At 38.2% G+C, this 18,529-nt stretch overlaps 1 protein-coding gene across 4 annotated transcripts in view; it reads left to right on the forward strand.

The window, feature by feature from the left end:
• MRTFA (myocardin related transcription factor A) overlaps positions 1–18,529 on the forward strand; it is a 198,371-nt gene that overhangs the window by 77,513 nt on the left and 102,329 nt on the right. For all 4 annotated transcript variants that reach the window (XM_038550462.1, XM_038550458.1, XM_038550459.1 and 1 more), the window contains one exon: positions 3,224–3,485. Coding sequence is in view for 3 of the 4 variants with exons in the window: in XM_038550458.1 (XP_038406386.1) it covers positions 3,224–3,485 (262 nt within the window). In the remaining variant the exon portion in view is untranslated. The remainder of the gene's footprint in view (positions 1–3,223; positions 3,486–18,529) is intronic.

The raw sequence follows: 18,529 nt of genomic DNA on the forward strand, positions 1-18,529 counted from the left end.
TGCCACTCTGCACCAGCAGAAGGCATGCAGCCCAAAAGGGGGGTGGGGTGAAGAAAAGATGAGATGGAATCAAGCCAACTAGAGAGTGAAACAGATGGGTTGTGGGAGATGACCCTGCCCCCATGTTGTTTTTGTTCTGGCTGCTACTGATCATATGCGAATCAGCAGCCAAGAAATTGGAGTTGGTGATCTTATGATGAAAAAGAAAGTTTAATCTCCAACTGAGTGGAGTTATAAATTTACAACACTAAAACGTGACATAGATTATTTTCTTTTGCTTATTTTAATTATTTTTCCTTTGAGACATTTCAGAAAGTATTTTGTATGAGATACAATTTTTACATTTTTCTAAATAATATACATATAATCTGAGATAAATATACTTTCAGATTTTCTTTTTCATGCAGGTTATACAGTAAATAAAACTTTGATAGCGCTTAGGAATTGGTAGAGGAGACATTTTAATCCATGGTGATAACTCTACCTCCATGTTTTTGGATCTTGTCTCTATATTGTCACAGTTTGCTAGGACTTTCTTCTGTGGGCTGTTTAAAAATAAGTAGAAAAGTAGTATGTTTGATAGAGAAAGAAATATTCCCAATATATATTTTTTGTGCTAAATAGTCTTTTGTCAGTGTTTGATTTTGACTTTTGTTTGGCTTATTTTCTAAGGTCAAGATTGAGTACGCCTTGCTTTATATCTTACCAAGTCTTCACTTTGTTCTATGGAATAATCTTATTTTTTAGAAAGCATTGTAAGAATGTTATCCAGTATACACACATGTAGAGAGAATAATAGTATAATGAATCTCCATGTACCCAATACCCAGCTTCAACAGTTACCAACATTCTGTCGCTCTTGTTTCGTCTAACCCTCCCCATCCCCTGGCCCATGATTTTATGTAAGAGTTTTTTTTTTTTTTTTTTTTAAGATCTTATTTATTTATTCATGAGAGAGAGAGAGAGAGGCAGAGACACAGGTAGAGGGAGAAGCAGGCTCCATGTAGGGAGCCCGATGCGGGACTTGATTCAGAGACTCCAGGATCACGCCCTGGGCCGAAGGCAGGTGCTAAACCACTGAGCCACCCAGGGATTCCCATTGTTCTAATACAGTTATTAAAAATTTTTTTAAAGATATTTTATTTATTTATTCATGAAAGACACAACGAGAGAGAGAGAGAGAGAGAGAGAGAGAGAGAGAGAGGCAGAGACACAGGCAGAGAGAGAGGCAGGCTCCACGCAGGGAGCCCAATATGGGACTCGATCCCAGGACTCCAGGATCATGCCCTGGGTCGAAGGCAGGCGCCCAACTGCTGAGCCACCCAAGTGTCACGTGTTCTAATATAGTTTAATAATCTCTCCTGAAACTCTGGAAATCATTAATCATTGAAATCAGTAATCATTGAAAACATTAATAGATACTATCATAGCATGTAATTTACCCAATAAAAATATGTAGTAAAGTATATATATAAAAGTTTTAAGTGATCTCCAAGCCCTTAATGAGCCCATAAATATGGGACTTATCAGTTCCTAAGCTACTAAAATTCTGAATGGAACACTCAAGAAAGCAGTTTTTCACATTATTTTTCTTTCATTCCAGATATTGACAGGCACAGTCATAACTGTGTCACTACAGAATATGACACTCCTTTCTTTAATCTATTAAAAATGTATATGTTTTAAGAAAATAGTTTTTTAAACTTAGTTTTTCCCTTTATGCCTAGTAGTAGACCTGGGTTGACTTTCTTATGGGGGCCATTTTCCATACTTTAATTTTTGAAAATATTTTCTGGAAGGACTGGTTATGCTGTTAAGTGCATGCCAGAATTACAGACTCATGCAGTTTAAATTCAAGCTTCATTAGAAAAAGCTTGGTATTCTGTGATGGATCTTTATTGTCCCTTGAGTAGTAACATGCATAAATATCAAATCTCTGAATCTCTGCAATAATAATAATAATAATAATAATAATAATAATAATAACAACAACAACAACAATCTAATTTAAAGTAATAGGAGGAAGGTTGTTCTGAATTAGTGAAACCTAAATTAAAGAACATTTTAAAGAATAGGTGGTTTAGGGATGCCTGGGTGCCTCAGTGGTTGAGCATCTGCCTTTGGCTCAGGGCATGATCCTGGGGCCCTGGGGTCGAGTCCTGCATCAGGCTCCCCGCAGGGAGCCTGCCTCTCCCTCTGCCTATATCTCTGTCTCTCTCTCTGTGTCTTTCATGAATAAATAAATAAACATTTTAAAAAATATATTTTCATGTTAAAATGTATTCTTTATCATTTTTGTTCTTTGTTATCATCTTGTTCTTATGTTGTCAGGTGTTTTATTTTTAGTATCCCATTTCTGGGTATTATGATTAAATATTCATATGTTAAAATATTTTGCAAATATCTATCATCAAATGTATATCTTTCTCTATTTTTTTTTTTAATGAAATCTAATGGCTTGGGAATTGGGGTTTTTTCTTCTTCATGTAAGCTGTATACTCATCGTGAGACTTGAACTCACAACCTGAAGATCAACAGTCACAGGCTCTACTAACTGGGCCAGCCAGGCACTATGGGAATTGTTCTCTTAAATTTTCTCCCCCAGATAATGTTGGTATAATATAATAGTTTAGTACTTTTTGGATACTCATTAAAGTGTTTTTTTTCTCAAGGTAGTTCCCCTTGATATTTGGAAGATCACATTTATTCTGTAACTATTTCTCCTTAGCCACTATTTCTTTTTATTCCATTATATGTTATGTGTGCTGCTTTTATTTCAATTGTATGTTGTCCTCCTGAGTGATGTAGTTGAGGACAGTATTAGACTTGAAATCACACGCACACTGTGAGCATAGTAAATATTAATTACTTAATTTTAAAAATATTTTATTTGTTTTAGGGAGAGACAGCATAAGCAGGAGGGGCTGAGGGAGAGGGAGAGAGAATCTCAAGCAGGCTCCCTGCTGAGTGTGGAGCCCATCCCGGACCTTGATCTCATGACCTGAGCTGAAATCAATTGTTGGACCCTTAACCAACTGTGCCACTCAGGCATCCCAGTAAACCATTAACTTAAAAACGATGCTGGCTTACTTTAGAGAAAATGCTTAAGATTAATGGTAGCTTGCCAGTCACATAATTTAGAATAGTATTCAGCATGTGTTCAGTGGAATAGTTTGTCTCTTCACAGTTACATCTAAACCCTTGTCTACCCTTCCATTTCCAGGTTGCCATCACGAAAGCCAAAGTGGATTTCTCCAGTGTAGTGTGCCTGCCCCCTTCCGTCATTGCTGTGAATGGGCTGGACGGAGGAGGGGCTGGCGAAAATGATGATGAACCAGTGTTGGTGTCCCTGTCTGCGGCCCCCAGCCCTCAGAGCGAAGCTGTTGCCAATGAACTGCAGGAGCTCTCCTTGCAGCCCGAGCTGACCCTAGGCCTCCACCCTGGCAGGAATCCCAATTTGCCTCCACTTAGTGAGCGGAAGAATGGTGAGTACATATGGAATTATTATATTGCCTAAATTGGACCAAGGTCTTCATGTTTATGTTATAGATTATTGCTTTATTTCCTGTCTCTTAAAAGTTTTTAATTGAGAAATAGTTAAGTTTAGGTGATCATTATAAACCCAACATTTCCTGCCTGGGTTAATAAAACTGCTTTCTGATTCACCTTTCTGTTTCTCTGCTTTTCCCTCCCAACCCCTTCCATAAATTCATTAATTCAGTAAATATTTATTGAGCATCACTATCATAAACTGTGCTAAGATTACGGATTAAAAAATAAATAAGCCTTTGTCATTAGGAAATCTATCCTATACCTTGTCAGAGTAATCTTTTAGACTTCCCTAGCTTCATACTGTTCAGTGACCACTATAGGATAAAAACAAAAGCCATGTTTTTTTACAAGGCTTGCTAGATCTGATCTCTTTGTGTTTTTGTTAACTGCTTCTCTTATCATTCCCCCATTCCTACTCTTTGCTTTTTAAATTTTTTAAAAAAGATTTTTCTTATTTATTTTAGAGAGAGAAAGAGAGCGCGTGCACGCGTGCATGTGCATATGCATATGCATGAGCAAGGGGAGTGAGAGAATCTCAAGCACTCTTCTCACTGAACACAGAACCTCATGATGCAGGGCTCTACCTCATGACCCTGAGATCATGACCTGAGCTGAAATCAAGTCAGATGCTTAATGGACTGAGCCACAAAGGCACCACTAGTTTTTGCTTTTTATTTTATTTTTAAAGATTGATTTATTTATTTTGAGAGAGAGAGAGCATGGAGGGAAGGTGGGGGAGAGGGAGAGAGAGAATCTCAGGCAGACTGTGCTGAGCGTGCAGAGCCCTGTGTGGGGCTTGATCCCACTAACCTGAGATCATGACTTGAGCTGAAACCAAGAGTTGGATGCTTAACCAACTTCGCCACCTGGATATCCCCAGTTATTGCTCTTTTGTTCCAATTACAAACCATACACTCTTGCTTCAACTTTTGTTAAATAAAAAGTTATAAGGAACCTGGGTGACTCAGTTGGTTAAGCCTCTGCCTTTGGCTCAGGTCATTATCCCAGGGTCCTTGGATCAAGCCCTGTGTTGGGTTCTCTGCTTGGTGGGGAGCCTGCTTCTCCCTCTGCCTGCCACTCTGCCTACTTTTGCTTTCTCTACTGTCAAATAAATAACATCTTTTAAAAAATTATAATTTGTTATAAAAACTTAAGATTTCAATTTCAAACTTAAGATTTCAACAAAGGTGTAAATAATAATATAGCAAATACTTATGTACTCACATGCCATCTGACTTATGTACTGTTCTCCATGGAACTTCATCTGTCCCTGGGGTAACTACTGCCCTGAATTTGATATTTCATTGCCAAGTATTTCTGTATTTTTTTTTAACATACGAATATATTCTTAATCAATTTAAAATCTTATTTCTCATTTTTATATTATGTATATATTTATTGGAGAGGATTATATGTATTCTTCTGGAGCTTGTGTTTATTGTTCAATATTTATTTTCCTAAGAGTTATTAAAGGTATTCTGTAAATTCATCTCATCTAATCTGTAATTCATTACTTATCAAATAGTCCTACTTTTCTGTACTGATCTTTAGTGTCAGCCTTATCTGTTTCACAGTGTGCATGAATTAGTTTTCATGCCCTCTGTTCTGTTTCACTGGTCTCTGTTCATCTTTGTGTCATGCTACATCATCTTAGTTATTGTTGTTTAATAATCATTCTTGTTAACCTGTTAGGATAGTCTCTCCTTGCCTTTTCTGTTTCCAGAGTTGTTTTAGCTGAACTTGTCCTTTTTAATTTTCCATAATTTTAGAATCAGCTTGTGGAGTTAATAAAAAAAACAAAACAAAACCAAAAAACATTGTTTTTTTTTTCTCCAACATTTTATTATGAAAAATTTCAAACATATGATAAAATAAGAGTTTTACAATGAATACCTTTATGTTCACCTCTTAAATGCTACCATTGACGTTTTCTTTTACTTGCTTTGTAACATATCTATCCATCCCTCTATCAATCCATCGTATCTTTTAGATGTATTTCCAAGGAAATTGCAGACACTAACACACTTTCATTTTATTGAAGTGTAACATTAATCTAGAATAACACACAAATTTTAAGTGTCCTGGTTGTTGAATTCTCACAGACTGAATACACCTGTGTGTAATTACTACTTTGTGAGGAAATATTCCCAGCATCCCATAACTACCTTATGTGCTTCTTGCCAATGGAGTACTTCCTCTTTTTTGCTCAAAGGAAACTACCATCCTGATTTCTAACACCATGAGTTAGTTTTGCTGGTTTCTAAACTTTAGGTAAAAGGAATTATGCTGTATGTAATCTGTTCTTGGTTTGTTTTGTTTTAAAATTCATTTGTGTTGAATTGTGTGTAGCTGTTGTTTATTTTCATTGCTATATAATTAGTCCATTTTATGAATATACTGGAATTTGTTTTACTTTTGGTAGGTATTCAGGTTGTTTTAGTTTGGGGCTATTATGAATCATGCTGCTATGAAATTCCTGTATATGTCTTTTTTGTGTATTTGGGGTTTTGATTTGAAATATATCATTTGTAGGTTAATGGGGAGAACACACATTTTACATATTGGGTACTAGTTAGTTTTATCTGTCCACTAGTTGGTTTTACCTCTCCAGTAAAATAGGTCTTCTTTGATGTCTTTCCACAGCATTTTACAACTTTCTATATATTTTCTCTGAAGATCATGCAAATATTTTATTAGTTTTATTCCTAGGTATCTTTTTTGGGGGTAGACATTATTAGTGGTATATTTTTATGAAATATTTTTTGACTGTTTGATGCTAGGGAAAAGAAATACCAAACTTTTTTTTTTTTTTTTTTAAATCCAAACTTAAAAAAAACTCCTGTGGCTTTTTTGCATCTCTACTTGAGATACCACTCTACCCCCAGTCTTCTTGCCAACTCTTACTTGTCCTTCAGTATTCTATTCAGGCATCACTCTCTGAGAAGAAGCCTGTTTTGACTCAGTATTAGGTGTCCTTCTTTCTATTTGACCAATTACCCTTTATTGGGATACTTCATCACTATACTGTGATTGGAATTTTCCTGTCAGCAACACGAGTGAGCCTTTGGAAACTGAAATCAGACCTGTTACACTTCTCTCAGAACCCTTCAATATCTTCTTGTGAGGGTTATAATGAAATCATAGTTGTTTTTTTTTTTAAGATTGATTGATTGATTGATTTAAGAGAGTGAGAAAGTGAGTAGAGAAAGAGGCAGAGAGAGAGAATCCTTGAGCAGACTTCCCAGCTGAGTGTGAAGCCTGGCACAGGGCTTGATCTCACAACCTTGACATTGTGATTGGAGCTGAAATCAAGAGCTGGCTGCTTAACCAGCTGAGTCCCCCAGGCCCTCCAGTATCATCGTTTTAATGATGTGGGTCTGGTATTCTCTCTGGCCTGATTTTTTCTTAGCTTTGTTCCCTTGCTCACTCTACTCTGCGTTAGCCACACCGACTTTCTTACTGTTTTTCGGACACATCAAGTGTGCTCCTGTCCCAGAACCTTTGTACTTGCTGTGCCTTTACTGAAGTTCCTGTACAATGTCATTTCCTCAGGGAAGCCTTCCCTGTCTTATTGAAAATAGCACTTCCCATTACTCTCCATCCTCCTTTGTTTTTTTTCTAGGCACTTATTATTATGATGTGTGTGTTTGAATATGTGTGTATATGTTTATTGTCTATATTTCTCCCCCCACCTTTGATAGTATGTTTCATGTGGCCAGTGGGCAGCCAATAAATATTAGTCGAATAAATAGATGAATGGTGTACTTATTTGTTTCACTAGAGGCAGGAACTCTTTTTATATCCATAGTGGGAAATGTAATGGAAACTCAAGCAGTTTTTATTTTGGGAGATAATAGACAGTCTGGCTTTGTGTGTGTATGTGCATGTGTATTCGTTCTTTTCCCATTTCTGTTTTCTATTTTTCTTCCCCAAGATGGCAGAGACTTCAGCTTATTTATATGCTAAGGGGAAAGAGTTAGTCCAGAGGGAAAAGCTGAAGACAGAAAGGGGAAAGGGTAACCGAGGAGATGTGAGAGGATGGGATTTAAAGGTATTGGCTCTGCTTTGAGCAGGGGTAAGGGCCATGATTCCTCTGGGGTAGGAGGAGTGGCAGTGAAGGTGATGACAGACAGCAAACAGCAAACTGCTAATATCTTGGGCAGGAAGTGGAGGAAATTGATGCTGACAGCTGTGATGGTCTCCCGGGAGTCCAGAGCAGCTGTTGCTGTTGGGGCAGAGGTGTTGGTGCATCCTCAGCTTTTCTCTCTCAACTTTTTGGCATATAAATCGGGTTTCCCCCCCCATTTTGAACAATAACAACTTTCTAACCTTCCCAAGATCCTGAAAGAGCAGTTTAGATCTCTCTCTACCTTCCCCTATTCTAGGGACTTTACTGTGTTCTGGCTTCTGTCCCTATCTCTCTTCAGAAACTGCCATCACTAAAGTCATTAGTGTTCTTGTAGATCAAATAGGCACTCTTCATCCTACTTGACTTCTTTGTGGCATTTGATGTGATTGGCCACTCCCTCCAACCTGCAACTTTTTCCCTTTTGGCTTTTTAGCCTGCTTTTATACCCACTCTCTTTTTTGCTCAGACCTTTTGTCAACTTTCTCTGCCCACCTCTTAAATTTTGTTACTGCCCAGTTGAGCTCTGCCCAATTTACTTCTTACTCTGTATTTTTTATCTTGAATGATATCTCTCAGAACTTTGGCTCTAACCACCATCATATGCTGTTGATTGATTCCTGTGTTCTATCTCTAGGTTGAGTCTCTCCCTCACTCCAGACTCCCATGCTCAGCTGTCCAGCACCTCCGTAGGAAGTGCTGCAGTCACCATATGCTTGGAGTCCAACTCCTCATCCACCTTCAGTTCCTGCTGAATTCTCTGTTATAGGAATTGGCACCTCCTTCCACTTAGACGTTCAAATAAAGGATTGTTTTATTTTGTTTTCCTCCTAAATGGAGACTTTAAGAGTTTTCTAATCAGATAAAGTGTAGGAAAAAGAAAGTAAAAAATTCCTTCATAGTTACATAGTTCAGTGATAGCCAGTGGCATCAGTTAATATATCTTTGTCAGTTTTTGTGTGTTTATTTATTTATTTTTAAACACATATACTCTGTGTACTTATTTTCATGTAATTTTATTTCATGAAATTTTCCTTTATCACTCAGTGATCGTAGGAAACAGTTTTTCCTTTGCTTCATATTTGAATCGTGTATTGAATTGTGTGTATACAATAGTTAGCCAGTCTCCTATTACGAGACCCTTAATTGTTTTTATTTTTTTCTGTTTTAAATAATACTGCAGTAAACATCTTGGCATATAAATCTTGGTGTAAGTAACTGTAGGACAAACTCTCAAAAGTAGATGACAAGATAAGTACATAAAGAACATTCCCCCCCAAAATAATAATTAAAAAAAGAACATTTTTCCTTTCCTGTTGCAAAAGTAACGTGTTTGAGTGTGAAATTTTTACCTTTTTAAGTCACTGTTTCCAAATTGTTCTCCAGAAAGATGATAGTGTGCTTATTTGGGAAGTAATTTTTTTATTGCATCTCCCTTCTACCTGCTTCCTCTGTCTTCCTTTCCAGTTACCAGTCCCCACCTTTTACAGATTCCACAGTGTTCATATCCAGTGAATTCATTCTTTTCTTGCCATCTTTACAACTACCACTTAGTGGAGACTCTCAATAATATCTTCTCAGATGACTGCAATGATGGCCTTTTAACTGGTCTTGCCTTGTTTATAATCTTGTCCTTGTTGCCACTAGATGATTTTTCTAACTGTAAATGTTCTTCTGTTGTAATGTAAATGTAAATGTCCTGTTCTTCTGGTTGAAGTTACTTTCCTCCAGGATAAAGCTTATTATGTTCCTCAGGATGGTAAACCAGGTCCTTCAGAGCCAGATTCCTCCCTACCCCTCATCTCTTCCCACTCACACTAAAAGATTTGGGATTTCCCAAAGAGATACAGTTTTGCATCTCAGTTTCACTTCATATCCTGTTATTTTGTTTTGTTTTGTTTTTGTTTTCCATCTAGTGAAGAATCAGATGAAGATGCTGCTTCCTTCAGTACTTCTACCTGCCTGCCAGCTTGGGCTGGGGGTTTGTTCTTTCAGTGTTCTTCCAGAGTACCCAGTGTGTAATATCTTTTTATTTGTTATTATATTTAGCTAGAAGAGAAACTTTGTGGATGCATGAATTATGTCTCTTTTACTTATTGTGGTATCGTTAGTGCCTAGCCAAAATTTTAGTGTGCTGATGAATCAACTAGAGTGCTTGTTAAATACAGACTCCGATGTAGATCAGAGAGAGGCCTGATGTTCCACATCTCTAACCAGTGTGCAGATGATGCCAGTACTGTTGATCTGGAGGACCACGCTCTGAGTAGCAAAGTCTTAGAATTTGGTGTTTGATGAATGTTTATTGAATGTATGAGCAAATGAATAAATAAATGGTGAAACTGGAACTCTTAACTCCCTGAAACTTTGACTTCTAGATTTAAGCAATTAAGAAGGTGATTGTTGATTCTGTTGCTGGACAGAGGGGAAGAAACCCAGTTTAATTAAGGGTTTAGATTATTTGGAAAAAAGACTTTCTGAGTCCATTCCTGTATAGGTGAAATATGTTGTGGCATAATTTTATTTTTGTGTGGAATTAATTATTTTATTCTCCTGCTTAGTAATAGAACACTTAGATTACAGGTTTTAACTTTTTTAAAGTTGATCTCTCTAGGGGGCAGCCCTGGTGGCGCAGCGGTTTAGTGCTGCCTGCAGCCTAGGGCGTGATCCTGGAGACCCTGGATAGAGTCCCATGTCAGGCTCTCTGCATGGTGCCTGCTTCTCCCTCTGCCTGTGTCTCTGCCTCTCTCTCTCTCTCTCTCTCTCTCTCTCTGTGTCTCTATGAATAAATAAATAATCTTTAAAAAAAAGTTGATCTCTATAAATTTGAAATTTTCTTTTTCTAAAGATTTATTTATTTGAGAGTGAGAGTACGTGCAAACAGAGGGAGGGGCAGAGGCAGAGAAAGTATCTCTAGCAGACTCTGAGCTGAGTAAGGAGCCTGACATGGGGCTTGATCTCATGACACTAAGGTCATGACCTGAGCTGAAATCAAGGGCTTGATGCTTAACCAACTGAGCCACCCTGTTCCTTTCATGAATACACTAGTTACCCTTTTATTGGAACTAATCAACGTGAAATTTCTTTTTCCCCCTCCCCATTTTAGGTGCTACAGACTAAGTTTGGGGTTAATGATCTGTTTATGGGCGATAATTTCTTTGAGACATGGACAGAAGTTGAATACCAGGCAATATATATTTTCTTTTATGGGGGGAAAGATAACATATATAGAGAAAAGTGCATAAATCATAGGATGGGGAAGATCCCTGGGTTGCTCAGTGGTTGAGCGCCTGCCTTCGGCTTAGGGCATGATCCTGGAGTCCTGGGATCAAGTCCCACATCAGGCTTCCTGCATGGAGCCTGCTTCTCCCTCTGCCTATGTCTCTGCCTCTTTCTCTGTGTCTCTCATGAATAAATAAATAAAATCTTAAAAAGAAATCATAGGACAGTTTATAGAATAACCATAAAGCAAAGAGTTGTGTAACCACTACTCAGCAACAGCTCATTGTGAGCCCCAGGGAAGCCTCCTGTATATGTTCTCTGAACACAACCCCATCTTTTCTTTTGAGGAGTAAGTACTGTTTTGACTTCTTGAAAATCATTTGTTTTACCAACTATATAGTTCTAAACAATATAGTTTAGTTGAAGCTTATATGAATGAAATTCTGTATTTTCCTTTTGCTTAAGATATGTGGTATTCATTTGCGTATATAGCTTTAGTTCGTCCATTTTTTTTTAAGATTTTATTTATTCATGAGAGACAGAGAGAGAGAGAGGGAGGGAGAGGGAGGTGGGAAGGAGGGAGGGAGGAACAGGCACAGGCAGAGGGAGAAGCAGGCTCCCTGCAGGGAGTGTGACTGATCCCGGGTCTCCAGGATCACACCCTGGGCTGAAGGCGGTGCTAAACTGCTGAGCCACCTGGGCTGCCTTACTGCATCCATTTTCATTACTATATAGTAGATAACACCAAAAGTACTCCATAGTTTTTTAAAAGATTTTATTTATTTATTCATGAGAGACAGAGAGAGGCAGAGACATAGGTAGAGGAAGAAGCAGGCTCCCTTTGGGGAGCCCGATGTGGGACTCCATCCCAGGACCCTGGGATGACGCCCTGAGGCGAAAGGCAGATGCTCAACCTCTGAGCCACCCAGATGCCCCAGTATGCCATAATTTTTAAGAAATGTATTCTACTGATAAACATTTGGGTTGTTCCCAGGTGCAGGCTATTACAATGTTGCCCTGAATGTTTTTCATGTATCCTGGTACATGAATATGTGCATACATACACAGGAATGGAATTTCCTATAATATGTGTAGTATTATAAAATTATTAGGTAATGCTAAACTGTTTTCCAAAGTGATTGTACCCAGTTTATATATCCTCCAGCAGTACGTGAAAGTTGTTATGCTTCATATCCTTCAAACACTTAATTTATTAGATTTTTAATGTTCACTGCTCTGCTGTTTATGTAAATATATCAAAATGTTCTTAATTTTCATTTTATTTTTTTCTAATAAGGTTAAATATCTCTTCTGGTATTTTTTAGCCATTTGGATTTCTTCTTTTGTGAAGTGTCTGGTGAAATCTTTTCATCAGTGTTTTCTTGTTGACTAATAGATGTTCTTTATATATTCTAAATACTATGAATACTAGTTTATTGCTGCTTAAATGTGTTATGGATATCTTCTCCCACTCTGTGATTTGTCTTTATCATTCTCTTTATGGTATGAAGAATTTCTAAATTTAATGTAATTGATTTTTGAGTTTCTTATAGTGAGTTTTGTGTTTTAATTTTTTGATGGGGGTGGGACGCCTGGGTGGCTCAGTGGTTGGGTGCCTGCCCTGGGCTCAGGTCATGATCCCCGGGTCTAGGGATTGAGTCCCACATCAAGTAGGCTCCCTGCAGAGAGCCTATTTCTCCCTCTGCCTATGTCTCTCCCTCTCTCTCTGTGTTTCTCATGAATAAATAACATCTGTAAAAAAATTTTTTTTTGATGGGTTTAAGGTAAAGCCCAATTTAAATTTTTTTTGAAGATGTTATTTATTAAGAGAGAGTGCAAGTGAGGGGTGGAGCAGAGAGGGAAGGAGAAAGAATCTCAACCCAACTCCACCCTGAGTGTGGAGCTGATGTGGGGCTCATCCCAGGGCCCTGAGATCATGACCTGGGCCAAAACCAAGAGTCATGCGTTTAACTGACTAAGCCACCCAGGTGCCCCTTAAATTTTTTTCTAAATGGACTCTTATTAATTGAAAATATTCCCTCTCCCACTGATCAGCAAAGCTACCCTTGAATATATCAAGACCTACCTCATGTGTTGATGTGTTTCTGAGCTCACTGTTTCCATTGGTTTGTTTGTTGATGCCTGCACCAGGACCTCACTGTCTTTACTATCATAACTATGTAATAAGCCCTGTTATGTAGGAAAAGTAAGTCCTGACACCTTACTCTTTTTCCAACAGTGTCTTTCTGGGTTTTTTCTTTTTCCTCTGCATTTCCATATGAATTATAAAATCACTGTGGAATTTTGATTAGGATTTATTACATTAACTCTATAAACCAATTTGAAAAGAATTAGTATCTTCAGAGCATTGTACTGTGAACATGATATATTTTTTCCATTTATTTAGATTTTCTATGAGGTCTCCTGATGAGGTTTTATAATTTTCTTTGTGTTGGTCTTACACATTTTTTGTTAGATATATTTTTAGAGGTTTCATATATTTTAACGCTATTGTGTTATCCTTGAAAACATTTTTATTTTCTCACTGTTGCTAATCTCCAATTTGTTTTAAAGGAATAACAAGAGTTTGTATTTGCTACCTGCCATGCTGGGTGGAACAGGAAGCAGGAGAGAATGGCAGTGAAAAGGACATAGTAGGTCCTCTTTCATAGGCTTTTCTCCTCCTTTGTGTAAAGCTTAGGAAGTACTCTTTTGTTTTCCACAAGTGGGTAGCCTTTGGAAGAAAGGCAGGTCATGTATACTTTCTCTGTAAGGATACACATTGTATCCTTTCAGTGTTTAGTGTTGAACAGGAAGTATCAAAATAACTGCTGAGCCAAGTAAAAATTTTGAGTGGGCTGTTTCTGATCTAAATTACAATATTTTCTTGAGGAAAGGAGATACTTGTTACTTATGTTCCTCAGGAAGCCTAGTTGTCAAGGATTTTCTAGATTAGGTCTTTCCCAGCTAGTGAGAAAATGCCCAAATCTTAAGTATGTCAATTCATTAAGTGATTCTGTTTACAATGTGATTTAGAGAATTTCTTAGCCCACTTTATCTCAGCACTTAGAAATAATCAATTTCTCATTCTCAGGTATTCATCAAATGTTTTTCTCGGTTCCTGGAGAAAAACAGATACCAGATAGAAATCCCCTCTTAAAACAGTGAAACACAGGGCACCTGGGTTGGCTCAGTTAAGTGTCCCAATCTTGGTTTCAGCTCAGGCCATGACCTCAGGGTCCTGAGATGGAGCCCAAGTCAGGCTCCCTGCTCAGGGTGGAATCTGCTTGAGATTTGCCCTCTCTTACCCTCTTCCTGCTTGCACATATACACTGTCTCTCTCAAATAAATCTTTAAAAAATAACAACAAAATACCCCACCCACCCCCCTGCCCCTGAAACAGAAACAAAAATGAATGGCTCTCTTCTCCCAGAGCAAATGGCTGTTAGTGTATGGCTTATTTACCTCATCTTCTTCTAAACGTACATTTTAAAAATAACTAATACTATACTTTTTTCATTTAGCATTACAGCTTAAGATTTTTCAGATGTCATTGAAATGTTTGTACAGGGACGCCTGGGTGGCTCAGAGGATGCCTGGGTGACTCAGCGATTGAGTGTCTGCCTTTGGCTCGGGATGGGATCCTAGGGTCCTGGGATAGAGTCCTGCATTGGGCTCCCCGGAGGGAGCCTGCTTCTCCCTCTGCTTGTGTCTCTTCTCTCTGTGTCTGTCATGAATAAATTAATAAAATCTTTTTTTTTTAAAGAAATGTTTTTATAGTTAGCCTTTATAATGGGTGTATAACATTCCATTCTGTGCCATCAGTTATTTAATTTTTCCTCTCATTGGACATTTGAATCCTTTTTTATTTTTCATACATATACTAGTATTCAGATGAAAATCTTCTAAGAGCTTTTTCTGCATTTTGGACTACTTCCTTAGAAGTGGAAATACTGTCTTAAATAATTTCACCATTTCAATGTTGAAAAATGTATTCAGTGTCTATTGTGCACCATCTGTATGTTAAGTATTGGTAAGACAGATAAAGTTCACATTGTCCTGTAATTTATATTTAACGAAAGAAAGGTTAGTTATACAAACCGATTTATAGTTAGACTTTGGTAAGTGCTTTGGTGGGGGGAGCACAAGATATAACAATAGCAAATGTCACAGAGATGGTTCTAATTTAGGTGGGGGAAGAGAGGAGTGTTGGTCGGGAAAGGGCTCTTTGAGGAAAAGATACTGAAGCTAACAGCCAGAGCACAAGTAAGTAGTGGTTGGCCAAACAAAGGAAAGAAGGAAAAGCATGTATATTAAGGCAGGGGAAAATGGGGGAGTGGGTAAAGGGGAGTAGGTAAAGGGGACTGGGCATAGGCAAGGATTGTTGGGGAATACTTGGCACAAAGCAACTAAAAGAATACCAGTATGTCACTGCAGAAAGGAGATAGTGATGTGAAATAAGATAGATAGGAGTCAGATTACACAGGCCTTTGTAGGCCTTGTGAAGAATTCAGATTCTCGAGAAATACCTTGTCCCATTCCATTCCAAGTGGCCTCTCAATTTATCCTTCTGTCAGCCCTGCATGAGTACCTGGCTCATTTCTTAATATTGATTATCTCATTTGTAAAAGACTTTGCTAATGTGATAAATGAAATATTTTCATTTCATTTTGGTATTTCTTTGATTATTAGTGAGGAAGAACCTTTCCCCAAATGTTTGTAGCCAGTGACTGTTTAGTTTTTGACCATTCAGTTTATTTCCTTGTCCATTAAAACATAATTTTTAAATATTTTCCAAAAGTACTGTTGTACGGACACCTGGGGGGCTCAGCAATTGAGCGTCTGCCTTTGGCTCAGGGCATGATCCCACAGTCCCGGGATCGAGTCCCACATCTGGCTCCCTGCATGGAGCCTGCTTCTCCCTCTGCCTGTGTCTCTGCCTCTCTCTCTGTGTCTGTCAGGAATAAATAAATAAAATATTTTTTAAAAAAGTACTATTGTAACAGACTGGGAACAACTTGTTGGGAACTTGTAGAAGAGTTTCTTACATGTGTCTCACGTAGTATATACTCAGGATATGGGGCTGGGTCAGGTCAAGACAGGGTTTCTTTTGGTTTCGTAATTTTGTGATTCGAGGGTATATAAGTCTGTGAGTTGGGAATTCAAAAAGAAACTGAAAAACTCTGGTCCTTTTTTTTTTTTTTTTTTTTTTTTTTTAAGACCCAGCTCACATCATTTTTCCCCTAAGAAGCAATCCAAGTCTCTTGTAACCAGAACAAATTGATGCCTCATTTATGTTTGGTTAGCCCCTTGTTTGTTCTCTTATTTGGTACTTCATTTTTTCATTTTTCTTTTTTAAATTGTTGGTTAGAGATTTTCTATCTTAATTCTTTATAAGAAAGGCCCTTGAGGGCAGAGGCAGTGTCAGTCTGGTTTACCCTTATCTTTGTGCCCCCACTGGCATTGACACTGTGCCTGATGACAATATGTCAGACATACAGTATGAATGAGCTGGCTGTTTATAGCTATCATAGCCCTTAATATTTACTATACTTTGAAAAGTTACCTGAGAATACTACCTTCATGTATCCTAAGGCCAAAGAATAGCATACCTATGGTGATATGTGATCCTCCTAGGTTTGCAGGTCTTGACTGAGTTTTTCATCAGTAGTAGGTTTTGGTCACAGGAAATGGAAGCTGCCCAGGACCTGCAGTGACTTGCTTGGGTGTTGGGTTATGTTATCTTTGAGTGTTTTCCCTTTGCCCCAAACCAGGTATCTGGGGGAGAGATTTAACTGGTTGGGACTTGTAAAATTTCATTATGATGATTAGATTTTTGTAGAGCCTGAACCTCAGTGAACACCATACACTGGGTGAGAACCTAAATCAGATATGGAGATTGGAATAAGATTACATTTTAGTATTCTGAAATCCCACAGATTTTAAAAAAGCATTTGTTACTTTGTGTGTAGTGCCCTTCTATACTACATTATAGAAATTGATGTCAGTTGTTGGTGAAGTTGACAGCTTTTGATGGCTGAAGAATTGCTTATTTTGTAGTGAGCTAGGCTCTCTCTTTTTCTGGTTTCTCCCACTCATTCCCTACACTTTAGGCATTTTCATTGTCATTAGCACTTAATATCCCTAAAGGCATTATTTTGGTTGGCCTTATTTATGTTAACTCTATAATTCAATGCTGTGGATAATTTTAGTTTTCCTCGCATAGTTTTCCAAATAATAGCACCTTTAGCGTTGCTTTAATGAAATTGGTAACAGGCTACCTGCCTTTTCTGGGTAGGTGGGGATTCTTTTGTTGTTATGAACTTTTCCCATACTGTTAGGATTTTGTGCCCTAAGCAGGACTTTTCATTCCATTTGGCATACATTTACAAATGCTGTCACATGTCAGACACTGCTCCATCTGTTGATGCAGAGGCATTAGGCCATGTGGTAAAGAGTAATAATAGAGGTGGGCACAGGTTCTGGGGGAACATAAATGAGAGGTATTTAGCATATCCATGGAGAGTGTGAGGAGGGTGGGAGAGTGCCAGGATCATTGCCAGGCAGCAGTTAAACTAAGTTTTGAAGGATGAGTAAGAATTACTGGGTAACAGGGATGGTTTTTAATAAAGGCAAGGGTGGAAAGAAAGGAGCACAGGTTAGAAGTTGCTCAAGTCCACACTACCACCTTTGCAATATTCTTGTGAAAAACTTTGACCTGAATTAGATCAAGCCTCTGTATCTAACTTGTACTAGTTTACTGGAAATACAGGAGATAGAATATAGCAGCATGTTAAGTGACACCATGGGGGTAGAGTTAGCAAAGTCCAAAATGTGGGAAAACAGCCTGGGTTTTTAACATATAAACTACAAAAAAAAAAAAAAAAAAAAAAAAAAGAAGGGAGGGATTCTGGATTAAAAGAAGCATAACAAGTGCCTGTGGGGCTCAGTCTTTAAATATCTTCTCCTGGCTCAGGTTATGATCCCAGTGGGATAGAGCCCTTAGTAGGGATCCCTGCTCAGTGGGGAGTCTGCTTCTCTGTGTCCCTTCTCCCCGCCCCACCCCCAACCCTCCACCCCCGCCCTGCTCTCTTTTGCATTCTGTCTCTCAAATAAATAAATAAAATATTTTAAAAAATAAATAAAAGAGACCTAAAGGGACATCAGTGAAATGCTATGTATTATTCCTGTTGGGCTCTAATTTGAATAAATCAACACTAAAAAATTTATGATACAGTTGGAAAAATTTGACCATTGATTGGATAGTTGATGATACTAAGAGATTTTTAAAATTTGGGGTGGTAATATGTTGGGATATGTTAAAAAAATTATTTTTTTTTAAGATACTATTTGAGAGAGACTGAGAGAGAGCACAAGGTGGGGGAGCAACAGAGGGAGAGGGAGAAGCAGACTCCCTGTTGATCAGGAAGCTTGATGACTCGGTCCTTGATCCCAGTACACTGGGATCATGACCTGAGCCGAAGGAAGACACTTAACCAACTGAGCCAACCAGGCACCCCCGAAAAATAGTTCTTTTAGATGTACAGAATAAAGATGAAATAAAATGATGACTAGAATTTGCTCTGGAGTGATCCAGTGTGAGCCGGGTGCTATGTGTGGTGGGAGTTGGGT

Source organism: Canis lupus, chromosome 10 (genome assembly GCF_011100685.1).
Source record: "Canis lupus familiaris isolate Mischka breed German Shepherd chromosome 10, alternate assembly UU_Cfam_GSD_1.0, whole genome shotgun sequence".
Lineage (NCBI taxonomy): Eukaryota > Metazoa > Chordata > Mammalia > Carnivora > Canidae > Canis > Canis lupus.